The following is a 16,155-nucleotide window of genomic DNA, read 5'->3' on the forward strand; positions in this document are numbered from 1 at the left end:
GCTCAGGATGCTCCTAAGCTGGACGCAGTTTTAGTGTTTAGTATGTACTTGGTCACCTTCAATAGATTTCCCTTCCTTGAGCCTGTTCTTCACTGTCCCCATCAATTCATGTAAACTTTCAGTACCCACAGTATGCTGTGGTCTTTTTTTTTTTTTCCTTTTTCCTCAGTAGTGTAAATATTTTGCTTTGTTTGTGCTTCCTCCCCTTGGTTTGTTAAGGGCTTTCTCCACCAGCCTAAGAAGGCTATCAGTGTGCAGAATTTTCATGTGCCTACACTTGTGCACAGTCATCAAGTCACAGAGCAAACATACCAAGCCCTGAAAAAGTGTCAGCACTGCATTTCTCAGGCTGACTAAGGCTTGCTCTACCTGTTCTCCAAGTGACTAGCACAAGCCACCTTCTCTCCAAAGCCATGGAAGTGTGGCTGTGAGGTGGTGCCTAAGCTAGGTGTCACCTTTTTGCTTGGGAGTTGGCTTGAGACTGGCGCACGCAGTGTGGCCGCAGCGTAAGCTCATGTCTGGTTGCAGAGTGCTGTTGCGAGTCTCTCACTGGAGTGTTTTTCTATAGCTCTTAAATGATTTGGTACTTTTCTCTGTCCTCCCAGATTTTTAAGTACTACTTCCAAAATGTAAAGCCTGGAACATACATGCCTCCATCCATCCATCCATCCACCCTGTTTCATTGCAAACCTACTAATGCTATAGATGAAAGGTAACCTTTTCCCTACTGTTACTCCTTATTTCCCAGTATACACATTCAAGGCCTGCATTCATCCTTTTAGCTGTAGCACTATGTTGGTATGTTATACACAGCTGTTCAGCTAATGTAGTGTTAGCTGTGTCCAGATACGATGAAAGTAACCAAACTTCAGTCTATCACAGACACCACCACATGCTCTTACATTATATCTAGAATTGCAATTACGGGGCCATGTCTAGAACTAGCAGCAATTTTCCATAAAAAGTTCTGTTGCATTCAGTATGGTATTGCCATGCTATTATCTCCTGATTGGTAGCGCATTAGTGATGAAGACATCACATCAGCTCTGGAGTTCTCCCCAAAGATATTGTAATCACTCAAAACCTTGTTTCTGACTGTTCTTCTTTTGTTAGACTTTCTTTCTTTTAAGAGATACTGGAGAGGACTTACGCTTAACATTTGCTAGATTTTGCTGTTGTGGGAATGTTATTTCCTTTTTGGTGTGAGAACTCCTGAGAGACACTGCTCCTCCCTAACTACTTCTGAAGAGTCTAAACTGGAAGGAACTCAAGAAGATAGTTTCCTTTTTAGAGAATGTTTGTCTCTATGGATATCACTGCTAGGAAACCTTTTCTCTAGTCATGATGACTGTTTAGAACTTGTATATTTTTAGTTTAGATTTGCTAGCTATAGTATCAATTTCATCAGGCTTTTGATAATATTTTTATTATGACTTACTTCCTCTCTCTCTTCCTCCCTGCCCAGACACACGCAGTCTTTTCTTCCTCTGAGTTTCTGATGAGGAACTGCTGCCCACATGTTTCTTGTGTGGTCTGTAATCATACGTTGCATTTCTTAAATGTTTATTTGTCTTTATGGTTGTATGAAAATTTTGCAGTTATGAGATAAAAACATTCATACGTCCATTACATGTTGTGAGAAAATTACAGCACCTTGGGAGGTCACAAGGAAGCTGCATAGGCAACTTGAGTATGGATGCAATACTACAAAAGGCATACATCCAGTAGGCGGGGCAAGACACTAGGATTGTATTGTAACCCCAATTTTGAGCACTCCTAATTTTAAAAAAGGGAAAGAAAATATTTATTCTTCTTGCATTTTTTCTTGAGGTGAGACATTGAAAGACAATTCTTTTTTTCTTACAAGCAGGAGGTTAATCAAGCGGTTAAAATCTAGAGTTTAAGCTGTAAGAGGATGCAAAAATTCAAGTGCTGCAAGCCCCTTCAGAGAAATGGCATCTCTATGCTCCAGATGTTTTCCCCAGCTGTGAAGAGACCATTTTTAACCCCCAAATTTCACAGATTTGCTCAATGAGCAGGAGTGTAACAGACCATTTTTATAAATATGCAAACTCCTCTACACTTGAGTCTGCCCTCCAGAAGATTCTGCCTTCTGGGCTGAGCTGGATGTCTTCACACTGGCTAGTTCTACTTTTAACAGTCATCTTTTAGTTTTTAAAATAAATACAAGGGATGTTTTCTCTCTTTTGATGATCCTGCCTCTTTGGACTCCTTAATCATCTCGATCAGATGACGCCCCTATCCTGAGGGAATTCTCTACTGGGGTAAAATTTGGCAGTACAAGTTTTTACAAAAGCATTTCCTGGACTAAGGTGGAGCAGAACGGCATTCTGTCAGTTCTGAACTGGTGTGGTGTCTCTTGGGGAGGATAGCCTGCTTATGTAAATTAGAGTTGCTTATGATAGGGAAAGCACTGCTTTTATTTACTCTGGGACTGAGTCAGAGCAGTTTCCATTTGTGAACTGGGGAGCAGTAACTCAATTCCTCCCACATGTGCGTATTCCCCAGAGAAAGTGGGTCTTGCTAGAAGACAAGGTCTGGGTCAAAGGTTATTGGCACTGCACAAAAATAATAGAGAGAAAACAATGAAAAACAAGCATTTAACTGGATTTTATCAGAAGAACTGCCAAATGAATACAGTGCCAGGAAACTTTACCTGCAGCTCTTCATTACAGTTGCTCTGTCAGAAAAAGCTACGCCTTCTTATCTGTGCTGTTACTTGAGCAATGTCTCACAGCATCTGAGGTTGGGGGCACACATCCAGGATATTGTAAGTGTGTCATTGCCAAGTCTGTAAATACAGTTCATGTTTGTTGGCAGTTCCTCTGTCCATTAACATTACATCATCCTTAGACCAAACCCATGATAATGAAAACAGTTTCAGTCCAAGTAATTCAGCTTCTGACTTAAAAGTCCCCAGTATAAAAGGTGACATCAGGCCACAAATGCCATGTACTCTAAACAGCTTGCTTCCTTTTCCAGTACCTATCCTGTTTGCGAGTTTTGAAAAAAGTGCTAAAACAAGTTTGTTTTAAGCCAAACGAGCTCAGATCCTTTTGAACCAGCACAGCTATCAAGTATCTTCTGCAATTCTGTAATTTTTGAATGTTCTGTGTCACCAGAATAGCAATACAACTCTTTGATCACTGTAGATAAGAAAAGGATGAAGAAGGAGTTCAGTATTGTATTTTCATCAGCCCCTTTCAGCTTTTTCCTGTTTTATACTAAATCCATGACCTTTTAACTCAGATTGGTCATGTTGCTCAATAATGGGAAGGTTCCACAACTTCTCTGAATTATTTTTTCAGTTTTGTCTTTGTCTAATTCCTGTACTTTGTTTTCAGCTAGACAAAACTGCTGAGATTGCTGGAGCAGTCGTTGCTCTGTCATTGACAAAGTCCTCCAAACTCTCTTTTAGCTTTTCTAAGTCTTCAGCTTCCCTGTAGAGTTCCTTGTTGCCTAAATTGCATGTGATACTGTGATTCAAGCCCTCCTCATGCTCAGCATGAATTTCAACATATTCTTGGTAGTTAGCTTTAAATGTAACAGAAGATAATTTTCTTCAGAATTCTGCTGCTTGCCATTAGCAAGCTGTACCATCAGTCCTTCCTCCTTGCAATTCCTCAAAAGGATGTTAACACAGGTGTTTGTTAGGACTATGGTGGGTGGCAGCTTCTTTCTCAATAACATTTCAGTGTCAAGTCAAACTTCTAAGCCAAGCAGATACCTGATGATGGGAAAAGGTATGATTACTGTGCCTGAGGAGGATCTCACCCTTTTCATTTTCATTAGCTGAGAAAGCTGAAAAGATCACTTTTTCTGGATGCTGTTTTTAACAACTTTGAATATTGTAATTGGTGATTTTCCTTCGAGACATGATGCAGGAAATACATTTCACCATACAGAGATACTGTTGGTATTCGTTACTGGTTTTGACTTCTCACATTTAGTCACCCACACTTTTTACTTTTAGTAGAATTCTTTTTCATTCTTCCTTTATAGTTTCACTTGCAAAATCAAGCAGTAGACTGAGAGCTTGAAACTATCTGAAGCTACTCATTCCTTCTTGTAGAGGGGGAACTTAACTAGGAGAAGTTAGGAAAAGTGGCCTCAAAAGTGAGGTGTGTCTGGATCCAGGAAAGATCATAATATTGAGAGCAACGGGGGAAAGTATATTGACACCCTTTGAATGTTCATGGCTGAGGAGGTCAAGCTATCCAGGACTGTAGCAAGATACGCGTTGAATATCGGGGCAGTCGGCCCAAAAAAGGGCAGAGGGGGCACAAAATGTTTCAATTACTTACGTATGTTACAAATGATATGCTGGTAGTAGTTTTCTTAATATAACAGTACATCAGAACTTGACATTCTGGGTCCTTTTCTAACCATCTCCCTTTGGCCTTTGTCGTTTTGCCAGTGTCAGTCACAGCAGCTGCTCTCGAACGCAACTGATCATCAGGGCTCTGGAAGGCCTGGAGCAGAAAGTAGATTAATCTCAGTGTCTACGGCACAATAAATCAGAATAAAAAATAGCTACATAGTGAATTCAGTACTGTGAAGACTCACTGAAAAACAAAATCACACTGACAGGGATGCTGCCCAGTTTAAGTTTTTAATGAATCAATATATCTTCCACAGACACACCGAGTGTACACACAGATCCCTGCATTTCTCCTCATCTAGTTAAAGCTGCAGCAAAGTCAGTAAAGCCTAACCTACCAAGGTTGGGTCTGGACCTCAGGAATTTGCCTCTAAGGCTTCCAAAGTTCATAAAATGTATTAGAAACTTCCTAAGTTCCGGATTTTTAAACACCTAGATGAGAAATATAAAGTTTGTGAAATCCACTCATTCTAGTAAGGAGTTTTCAAATGCTGTTGAAACCTTGTTACAGTCTCAAAGGCTCAACTATCCAGAAGTCAAACCTCAGTATTGATTTATTGTCTAACTGAATGAGACCAAATGTAGTAGAAAGTCCTTCACAGGGCAAGTGCACAAAATAAAAACCCGTAAGATAAGACCGATACTATCATTTAATTGAAGTTTGCTTGCGCAAGTATGGGCTTCTAGGTTTCATGTCCGTGTCAGGCGCTTCCAGACAATGTTACTTACCAATTATGCTTTCATTTAAAAAAAAATCAAAAAGATTTTCCTAATATTAATTTAATAGGGTAAATAAATTATCTCTGCTGAAAGGAAGTCACAAGGTATATTTTACATAGAAATGAGTGTTCCTTGAGGACTGAAAAACCTGCCAACGGCAATTTTAATGGAAATTAATAACATCCTTAAAAATAGAATCAGAGCTGCAGATACTTATTAAATGAAATTAAGTACATTTGGACAATTTTCATGCGTCGTTCATCAAAACTTCAACTGAGCCTGGGAAATTCGTAAACAAACATGAGGCAAACAAACAACACTTCCTTAAATTCTAAAAACTGCATTTGTGAAATGAAGATACAACAGGGTGGTGATTGTGCTGACAGGGACTAACCTACTTACAGCCATGCCCTGTAGCCTGCCATTTTCCCAGGAGAAACTTCATGTTCTAATTATCTATTGTGATTTTTGCTCGCTTCTACTTTTTGTTCACAGAAGCCCTAAATCTTTCGGACATGAACCAGTCCCTATGAAGCCTGATTTACATCTCCCTAGTGCATTACAGCTACATGCGCTGTTACACACATGTCAGATTGCTTTTGTCGTAACACCAGCAAAAAAATCCTTTGATGTGTTTTGTAAACAATTAGAATCATAGAATCATTTAGGTTGGAAAAGACCTTCAAGATCATCGAGTCCGACCATCATCCATGCCCACTAAACTCTAGTAGACTCTAAAAATTAGAGTCAATTAGCATACTTCTGGTCACTTTAAGGTACTATAGATATCCTGTTAAAGGAAACTTAGCTCTAATAGTCCCAAACTTCTGAGTGAACTGAGAACGTATCGATTTTAAAACCAATCAACTTGTTACACTTTCTTTTGAACAGGGGGAATGCACAGGAGGAGCAGTGACACGACGAAACCTTCGCGAAGGTCGTGTAAAGGAAAACTTGGCTAGCGGGGCATCTCCTTCCGGAATAGATCGCAGCCGCTACCTTCCACTGAAATAGTTGCACAAGGTGAATAAATTACGGCAGTACTCCGGAGTATCTGCCTTTAAAGGACGTTTTCCCCCATTGCCCCGCGCAGCGCAGGGACCACTTGCGACGAAAAGGACGCAGCGCGTGCAAACGGCTTAACGTTTTGGCCCAGCAACGGGCACACCCGAGTGGCGTTTCAGGCCGTGGAGGTGCTCACGGGGGCGACCCCCCCTCCCCGAAAGAGCTCGGCTTTTCGGGGGGTAAGCTAGCGAGCGCAGTTCGCCGCGGGCAGCGGGAGGCGGCAGAGCCGCGGGACCGGCTCCTGCGGGGCAAGGGGAAGCGCGGGGTTAGCCGCGGAACGCAGAGACCGCCCCGCCCGCCGCGCCGGCGGCTCTCGGTATTAAGCCGGAGAAGCGGGGCGGCAGGGCGGGGGGAAGCCGGCCCGGGGGGCAGCGGGGCCCGGCCGCGGGAAGCTGAGCGCTCTCCGGTCTTCCCCGCAGGTGATGGCCGCCCCGCGGCGGCCGAGAGCCCTCCGCCCGGGCGCGGCGCGGCGCCGGCGCAGCTAGCGCGGCTCCATGGAAGGCAGCGGAGCGGCGGAGGAGGAGGAGAGCGGGGCCGGGCCCGGCGCCCCGCCGCCGCCGCCGCCGCCCACCCCGGCCGCCCCCTGCGGCTTCAGCTCCTCCCTCTGCTTCAGCGCCGCCGCCGCCGAGCCGCAGCCGCCCGCCGCCGGCGGCCGGGTGGTGGAGAGCCAGTGGGAGATCAACAACGCCGGCTGCCAGCCGGAGGAGGAGGAGGAGGAGGCGGCGGGGGCGCGGGAGCGGCCGGCGGAGGAGCCCGACCTGGTGATCGAGGTGTCGGGGCGTCGCATCCGGGCGCACAAGTCGGTGCTGGCGGCCAAGAGCGACTACTTTCGCGCCCGCGCCTCGCGGGATGTCCTGCGGGTGAAGGGGGTGAGCTACGGGGCGCTGCGGCTCCTCATCGACTACGTGTACACGGCCCGCATGGGCGAGGTGCGGCACGACAACCTGGCCGAGGTGGTGAGCGGCGCCCGCGTCCTCCAGATGCCTTGCGCCCTGCACTGCGCCGCCGAGGCCATGCGCGCCCAGCTCCGCCTCGACAACTGCTACCAGCTCCTCTGCCTGGCCAAAAAGCAGCGGCTGGCGGAGCTGCGGGAGGCCGCCTACCGCTTCATGAGTGACCACTACCTGGAGGTGCTGCGGGAGCCCAGCGTCTACGGCCGCCTGAGTGGCACTGAGCGGGACCTCATTCTGCAGCGGCGCATGGAGGCCGGCCGGCCCTGCTTGCTGGTGGCCGAGGTCAGCGATGCCTTCGAGCGGCCGGGTGGCGGCAGCCGGCCGCAGAGCCGCGAGAGCAGCCGGCCGCAGAGCCCTTCCTCCGTGGTGTCGCTGGAGGAGAGCGGCTCCCTCATCCACTGCTACCAGGAGGCCAGCGGCGAGTGGAGGGTGCTGACGCGCCTGCCCGAGGAGGCCAATGCCAAGGGCTGCGCCATGTGTGTCCTCCACAACTACCTCTTCCTTGCAGGGGGCATCGCGGCAGGGCCGGCGGGCGGCGAGCCCCGGGCCCGCCTTTCCGACAAGGTCTTCTGCTACAACCCCCTTACCGACACCTGGAGCCAGGTGCGGCCGCTGGCTCAGCCCCGCTCGCAGCTCAAGCTGCTGGCCCTGGACGGTTACCTCTACGCTGTGGGGGGTGAGTGCCTCTTCACCGTGGAGAGGTACGACCCGCGGGCCGACCGCTGGAGCCCTGTGGCACCCCTGCCCAAGGGTGCCTTCGCTGTGGCTCATGAGGCCACCACCTGCAACGGGGAGATCTATGTGTCGGGAGGCTCCCTCTTCTACCGCCTGCTCAAGTATGACCCCAAGCGTGACGAGTGGCAGGAGTGCCCTTACAACAGCAGCCGCCGGCGCTCTGCTGACATGGTGGCCTTCAAGAGCTTCATCTACCGCTTTGACGTGAGCAGCGGCCGCGGTGGAGAGCAGGGCCCAGGCGGTGGGGCTGGCGGTGGCGTTGAAGTTTTCCGGTACAACACGGTGGCCAAGCGCTGGAGCCAGTGCGCCAGCCTGCGGCCCAGCGGTGGCCCCATCCAGCCCTTCCGGTGCGCCCCCTTGGGCAACACCATCTACTGTGTCAACCGGACCGGCACCCTCCGCTTCAGCCTAGCCCAGGACGGTGAGGTGGAAGCGGATGGTGGGCTCAAGGGCACCTTCGATGGGGAGCTTCTTAAAGCTCCCTTGGATGCCAAGGGTGTCCTCCTACCCTTCGTGCTCACCCTGCCCGAGAGGCTGGACAAAGCAGGGGACCAGGAGGGCTCCCTCCTGCTGTGAGGTATCCAGCTGGCTCTGGCTTCCCGAGCGGGGAGCTGGGTTGCAGCTGGGGGGGACCCACAAACTCCCCCCTACAGAGGGGACCCTCTCTGGCGTGTCTGCAGAGACAAGGGCCTCCTCCTTTCCTCTTCTCTGCTCCCAAGATGTTGAGCTGGAGCCACTTGGTTGTAACTCGGTTGTAACTCTTTTCGTGTTTGCTGTGCTTTGTGTGAAAAGCCCAGCACATGAAAGGAAAAGCTGCTATAAAGATAATCTCTGGATTATGTTTGTGCCAATGCCCAATCTGAGGAAAACTTTTTTACACCTGGATTTCTAAAAAATTCCTGACAACAGTGTCATAATGGGACGTTACTGTTAGCGTTGGTTGCGTGTTTACACGTAGTTGCAATCTGGGCTGGAGCCTTTTCTGCCATTTGTTTTCTTTCTCTCCGGGATGATACCGAGGGATAAACACTGCCGGCAACGTAGCTTGGCTGCATTTGTTTTTACGTTAAACCAACTATTTCCTGTGTTAGCAAAGTATAGTAAGAACATCTCCATCACAGCCTTTCATTTCTGGTGCAATAGATGGTTTAAGGAAGACGTGGCACTGTGTGGTCCCAGGAATTTCAACCACAAATGATTTAACAGATACCAGACTTAAATTTTTAAGTAACACGAATGTGTGCCACATGTTTGTGTTTGGAATACAAAAAAAAAAAAAAAAAGAAAAAGGCAAGTTACCTTTTTAAAATGTGGCATAGTATAGCAGATATGAAACGTTGATATGTTCTTTATTTGAAAACAGCAATGGTTTCTGTCTAAAAAGACATCATTTTATTACCTTTTTTTATCAGAGATTTTAAATTAAAACAAAAATGAACTGAAGCTGTTTAGACTGCAACCGATTGACATGACCATGTATGCCACTAGAGTTGGGGGAACTATTTTGTACTTCAGCTGCTCTTTAATTAACTGCAAGTCAAGGAAGATTAACCTAAACCAAATGTAAATTTTTTGAAACTGACTGCAGACAGCTTAAATGTTTCACTGTATGTTCAGTATCCTGTGGCAAGAGGCTTTTCCAGCTTAGTGCAAGACCATCAGAGGAGGACATGGAAAATAGGAATGCGCTACACATGTTGATTATATTGTGGACTAGCATGATGTTATTTCCCTATCTTTTGATTGAGAGACTGCTTTATTTATTTCGATCTAACGATTGCTGTAATCAATAAGTCCTTGTTAATTGCAGTACGTGCTGATGGCATATGCTGTCATTGGGATTCTGAACCGCCCGAGAGCGCTGTTTGTGGAGCAGCATCCTAACGAGACAAAACCACACAAAGCTTCTTACTGCCTCTGGAAAGTTGGAGCATACTTTTTGTCACGTTACTCAGAATTGGAAAAGTGTAAACCGCCTACACAGACAGACTATATTGAAAAGGGCACATGCATTTATTTTATACATTTTATATAAAAAAATCAATAGGCAAGGCAAATGTTTTAGCTTTATGGTAAATCACTGAGAAACCTTTTCTGGAAAAAAAAAAAAAGAACCAGTGTTTTTGCTATTGATAATTCAGCCTGGAACTGGCATGGACTGTGGAAGGGAATTGTTTATACTCAAAGCTCTAGTATAGATTCATATTTTAGAAAGACATAGGGACCTTACATCAAAGAAAGCAGATCTTTTTATGTTTTATTAAGATGTTTCTGTTAAACAGGACATTAGCATTCTTATACGTTATTGCTAGTTCCAAAGGAAGGCAGCAGGCTCTGTCCTAAGAGACACCATCTTCACGAAGGAGAATAGTGAAGTTTATAGATACTTCTTTCCCTCACTTTCATGTGTTTTTTTTTTTTTCCTTTTCTCTATCTGTCTTGCACAGGGTTTTAATGCAGCTGATCTGGTTAGCCATCCTGTAGAAAACAGTTGTCCAGTCCTCAAAGTTCTTAGCCAAGTGAACCTATTCCCTAGTGAGCTAATTAAAGCATCAGCCAGGTAGGAGCTGTAGGCCTGCAGAGTGTGACGCTTATCTTAGCCTCAGTACAGGTTGGTGCAGCGGAATTTAATACCACAGATGGCGTATTCATTAGCAATTCACAAAGAAATTGATTTTTTTGACTGAATGATGGACTTAATTCTCAGACAAGAATCCTTGGAAATGTTGACTCTAAATAAAATTACAGCATTGTAGCTTGAACAGGAAAGAAAAATGATGTGTTTTCCTTCAGCATCATTTTTATGTTAACTGTAGGAAGCATTTCAAGCTGTGTAGTGAAACACTTAGGTGCATACTTAAACTAAAGACATAAGCCCTAGGGCAGATTTTGAATTAGTAGAGTCACCAGGAACACCCAAGGAAATGTCTCTTTTATCTTACAATAATACAGTACGATTTCATAGTTCGAAATATTACGTAGTATAGTTCTTATACTACAGCATAGTGAGGAATCAAGCCAGCTTTTGCATTCCTATTAATTAAGCATTAATTAATCATTTTAATTCCTGCTAATGCATGAAAATGTGTCTAAATGAGTTTTGGGAAGTCTCCATGATTTAAGCTGCGAAAATATGCCATGGACTTCCGGGAAAGAAGGAAACATATCCTTTCTTCCAATATTTGTTGCTGTACACCATGAAGAAATACATTTGGAAATAATCTTTACAGTAATAAGCATTCTACAAACCTGCAGTGGTTTGTATTTTTGCTAGCTCCTATTGTTAGAAAAGGTTGAATCAAGTGCTTACCCGCTTTCACTGTTTACACAGTGTAAATGAGGGCAGAGTCTGGTCTTCATTAGTAGCTGTCTGTCAAACCTGTTTCCTTTATACACTCTTTGCATAATCACAGCCTGATGATTGACAACAGAGGCATGTTTCTAGCCAGATTTCCTACTCCGTGGCCTCTGTTTCCTCCCTGGTAAGCCTGAGGCAGGTTTGCTGAGAGGTTTTTTCTCCCCCGAGTTTTATCTTCAGCATATCAAAAAAAAAACCCCACCAGACTTGGGTACTAAAACCAGAATTTAGGTGGACTTTAGGCATTTGAAGACCAAAATTGTCATCCCAGAACTCTCCAGTTTAACTTAAACTGAGCAACCATGCTCCCTTTGACATGTGGAGGTGCCGAGCAGTTCCCCTCCACCCATTCAGAACTGCTCACCTCTGAGCAGTTACGCACCTACCTAGTTACTGCCTCAACTCCTTTGAAACTAGCTGATGTGAAGCCACTGGTGTAATATGGTTTTATGGTACAAGCTAAAGGGCTAGGCCACCCTCAAATTGTGTTTGCCTATGTTTTGCTTTTAAAACAGAGCTATTTTATCTAATAGCCTGAAGGCTACTCTATTTGCATGGGAACATGGAGATATGTGTTTTCTTTCTTGGCCTGCAAGGATTCAATCCACATCTCCCACTGCCTGATTGGCAATGGATTGAAGGACCTCTTGGAGCTAATCCCTGATCTCTAAATATTTATGTGTTTTGTATTATACATTAATTGGCTAAAAATCTCAGAAATTATCCAGGTAGGTGAATTCAAACCCTCATCCTCACAGTGATCTGAGACTAGCTGGAGAGACATAGTCCTCTCTGCTGTCTTTCTTCTCCATGAATCTCGTAGTCCCATTCTCCCACTTCTGATAGGACATGCGGGAGATAATTTTTCTGCTTCCTCCTCCCTAGAATACTCCTGCTTTCAAGGTCATCTGCTAGAGGATGTAGGCTTGAATTCCCTTAAGCTGAGTAAGGACTGAACTCGGGCCTCCCACATCACATGTGTGTGTTCTCAAATCTAGATGACTATTTGGAAGAAGAGTGTGGGACCACCCCCTATGGCTCTTTTTCAGGGGTGAACCTCATGCACATCCTCCAAAAGCACACATAGGCTTCTGCACACTGAGTTCTGGGTAGATTCCAGCTCCTGGATGGGTAATTCAGGACACATTTAGTACATGTTGGTGCAATTGGGCAAGTTTTCTTCTGTGGAAAGCTTTTCCAGACTGGCTCTGTATTTTGGGTTGCCAGTCTGAGGTGAGGGACTCCATGCACTGTACTGGGAGGCCAAGCAGGGAATTTGGATTCTTCTCAGGGGTGACGCCTTAGTAAAGAGGCATTGCAGTGCCTAACATGGAAATGCCTAAAGCTTTCATTGCATCTAAAAGTAAATCCCTGCTTCAATAAACAAGACTTCTTTGCAAATGCTAGTGATGGATGGAACTGTACTATTTCCATTTATTAACCGGTTCCATAAAAAAAAAATCTTAATTGCAGCAAAAGCATGTGTACAAATTCTGTTTACACTTGGAAACTAAGTCAAAGGAATAATTGGCAAAAGAATAACCCTATTTGATCAAAACAGGCACTGTTAAGCGACATGGGAAGGATGCTAATCATACCCTATTAATGAATGAAATTGTGCAGTAGCTGATGTAAATTCTGTCCACAAAAAAAATTTCTTTGTAAATAAGTACCTGGTAAAATTTAAAGTGATAAAAGAATAAATTATTCACATGAAAGCTGCAACTCTCCTGTGCTGTTTGATTGGCTCTCAGAGTGTTGTATCCTGATTTATCGCTATTCATGAGTGGCCTATTGCTTTTCCTGCTTTACGGTATCCACTGACTGCTCTGTAGATGTGTTACCCTTCATTATCACACAGCTTAACAGTGGTACTGGGGTGATTTGCTTTGTGTCCGGACTGACATGTAGTGCTTTCTACTTCAATGAACCCAGAAGATTTAGTCAGAATTGTATCTTTGGGCTTTTTTTTTTCAGTGGCATTGCTCCTGGGAAACTTAAGAAAGCACAAGAAGGGGAAATGGTGGTACCGTTGAGTAGCTGTAGTAACAAGCATTTAATGAATTTCTTCTTTTGTCTGCCGTTATTCTGCGCACCAGATTTGCACTGGATTTAACAGAACATCTATGTGTAGCCATTACCAGTATGAGCCCAAGTACTATTGTAGCAAAGTATGGTTTTTTTGAAGTATATTTACTGCCTCAACTCCTACTTTGAGATAATTTAGTGCAAGTTTGTAATAGTTCCACACATTTAGTAGATTACTGGAACTATTCTGACTTTATATTACTGCTACTAAAAGCAGAGATTGACACATAAGCTCAGTAAAACTGTGCACTCAGAATATATAATTACACACTTTTCATTTGTTTTGGCCTACTGAATGCTGAGAGCTGCTGGAATGAACCCATCCATGTTAGGAATCAGCAGGCTACTTTGGAGACTCTCTAACTTCCATATATTACTCAATGGGAAGAAATGGGAGCGTAGGGCAGAGGGATAGGAGGGAAGAGAAGAATTAGGAGTCAAAAATACCTACTGTATATTCAGTTGAAACAAACAAATAGCAGGGAAGGGAAACCAGAGTTGGTACTTGAGACAGTGATGACTACAGAGCCAATTTTTTCCAACTGTTTCTTAAACAGCCCGAGTTTTTACCAGTTATGTTGTTAGTCTTATCCTTTTGCACCTGCAGGACATCTCAAACAACCACAGTGTTTAATAAGCTACTTTTTGCAGGAGTTTCGTGCTTTGCTTTTAAGTCTTAGCGCATAAACCTTGGACAAATTTGTGAAATCATGAAATAGCAATGTCGATGCTGCCACTTACAACAGATTAACAAATGCAAATGCTTTAGACACTGTTCACAATTCAGGTGAATTATATGTGTAACTGATGTATTAACAGTTTCATTTTTGAAGTATAGGTAAAGCTTTTTATGTACTCCAATTTATGCTGTAATGAAATAAATACATACAAAAAGCTTATGCTCCCCCTTAGGGATTTCTGGGTAATTGGTGTTTTTTCTTTGTCATCCATCCAATCAGCAAACAGTATTATATTTGTTCTTATAAAGCAAAGACAAAATTATATGGATTATCGCAAAGGTAAAATGTTTAGGAAATGTTTCTAAGGCTAAGCAAAGGGAATATTTTCATTTCACAGTGCCCTGGGTATTAGGAACATGAAGTATTCTGCAGCAAAAGCACTTTTCTAAGTGCAGGTTATCATAAGCTCCAGTTCAGTTAATTTTTATTTCCTTTTTGTTTTTTTCTTATTTTTTCTTGTCAGTATGTTAAGTACATTATTTATTTATAAAAGTTACATGTAGGTTTTCTCAGGATACTCTCCTGTCTTATGTCACACCTGTCAGGTTTTTGGCTGCAGTAGATTTACAGCAGTTTAAGTAAAAGCAGAATCAAACGCAGCTTGAATTTTGTACTTTGCCTCCTACTTATTTTGTCATCAGATAGTTTGCTTGAAATGGAGTCATATAACCTGTCTGAAAAGTCCGAGATTCATAGAGGGTCTAGGTGGGGTTGGACTTGGTGTCATTTCCATTATTTCCTTAGCTGCCCCAATGTGCAAGCTCCACCTATTTCAGCTTTCTTACATTTTCTTCAGAATGGCCAAATTCTGCTGCTGGTTAAACCAGGGTAAATCTGGGATAACTCAACCAAACCTCCTAGACTGCCAGAAAATTTGTTCCATTCAGCCCCAGAGTTTTGAGTCTTCTGTAATTTACTAGGGACCTTCATCTGAAAAGAGAAAGAAAAGCTCTGATAGAGTAAGACTCAGGCAGGCACTAGCTTGAATGTGTATTTTTTTTTTAACTTCACGAGAACATAAATTCCTTAACTTCGTCATTTTTCTCTGTGCTGTGAACTCGACATCAAGAAGCTTGGTGCCAATGAAATTTTATCTCGAGGACATACTCCTGCTTGGTTCATTGAACATTTTGCACCTGTGCCTCTCAGGATGCCGAGGCCCCAGGCTCAAGCTTCAGGCGTATCCAGTCTGGTAAATGATGTGCCTGGGTCCAATAACTTGTGCCGTGTCACAAGATTAATTTTCCAGTTCCGAAACCACCAGTTGCAGCACAAAGGATTTGGGTTTCAAAGTCCTCTTGATTTGGCTACGGAGGATCCCCTGTTATCATGTTTCCAGGTACAATGCATGTTTTAGCCTCACTCGTGTCCATGTGCGGGACTTCGAAAATCACCAGGGATTTAAATGAAAACATCCAGAGGCAGGTGGGGTGACCTGTGCTCCCCTGAGGGCAGAGAAGTCTCGCTGGAAACACAAATCTGCTTCAGTTCCTAGACTGCGCAAGCAGGGGAAGTCACGTATACCTGGAAACTCGCATGTCATACCGGGTAATTATCAGGTGTACAAAACAAGAGTGTCATCGAACATGAGTTTACAACCTATGGACAGATGTACCCATGGTGGGTGGGGACAAAGGCAACTCAAATTAGTAACTACTAGTACCGGGACCATGCCTAGAAGCAAACCCCATTCCTGTTTCAGGACTGCATTGTCTAGGCACCTGTGAACAGAGGAGAAAGAACTCGTAGTCTAAATAAAACTATGTGGCTAAAAGTAGGTCAGGGGACCAAGAGGTAATTTATTACTCAGCTGTGGCAGTACCTGCAGGCTTCTTTTTGAAATGAGTGTGGAGAGCACCCGCATCCCATAAATACCACCGGGAGCGACTGTTGGGCGGCCCGGCGCCGCGGTGGCCCCTGCCTGCTGGGTGGCCGCAAGGAGCGGGACGGGCGAGTGCTGGGAGCGAGTGACGGCCGTCCTCGGCAGAGCCCTGGGGGCGGGCGGGGACACACGCGCCGTGCCCTCGCCGCTGGGCTCTCTCGGGTGGTGGCAGCGCCAGTTCTTGGTGAATTCCCCAGTGAGCAGCTTACGCG

The 16,155-nt window shown here is 44.7% G+C and overlaps 1 protein-coding gene across 2 annotated transcripts in view; it reads left to right on the top strand.

The window, feature by feature from the left end:
• KBTBD11 (kelch repeat and BTB domain containing 11) overlaps positions 1-14,236 on the top strand; it is a 22,440-nt gene extending 8,204 nt beyond the window's left edge. For both annotated transcript variants that reach the window (XM_030036807.1, XM_030036806.1), the window contains exons 2-3: positions 6,014-6,145; positions 6,607-14,236. In XM_030036807.1, the coding sequence (XP_029892667.1) occupies positions 6,682-8,451 (1,770 nt within the window). In that variant the 5' untranslated portion in view covers positions 6,014-6,145; positions 6,607-6,681 and the 3' untranslated portion in view covers positions 8,452-14,236. The remainder of the gene's footprint in view (positions 1-6,013; positions 6,146-6,606) is intronic.
• The last annotated feature ends 1,919 nt before the right edge of the window (positions 14,237-16,155 follow it).

The sequence above is a fragment of the Aquila chrysaetos genome, chromosome 15 (genome assembly GCF_900496995.4).
Source record: "Aquila chrysaetos chrysaetos chromosome 15, bAquChr1.4, whole genome shotgun sequence".
Lineage (NCBI taxonomy): Eukaryota > Metazoa > Chordata > Aves > Accipitriformes > Accipitridae > Aquila > Aquila chrysaetos.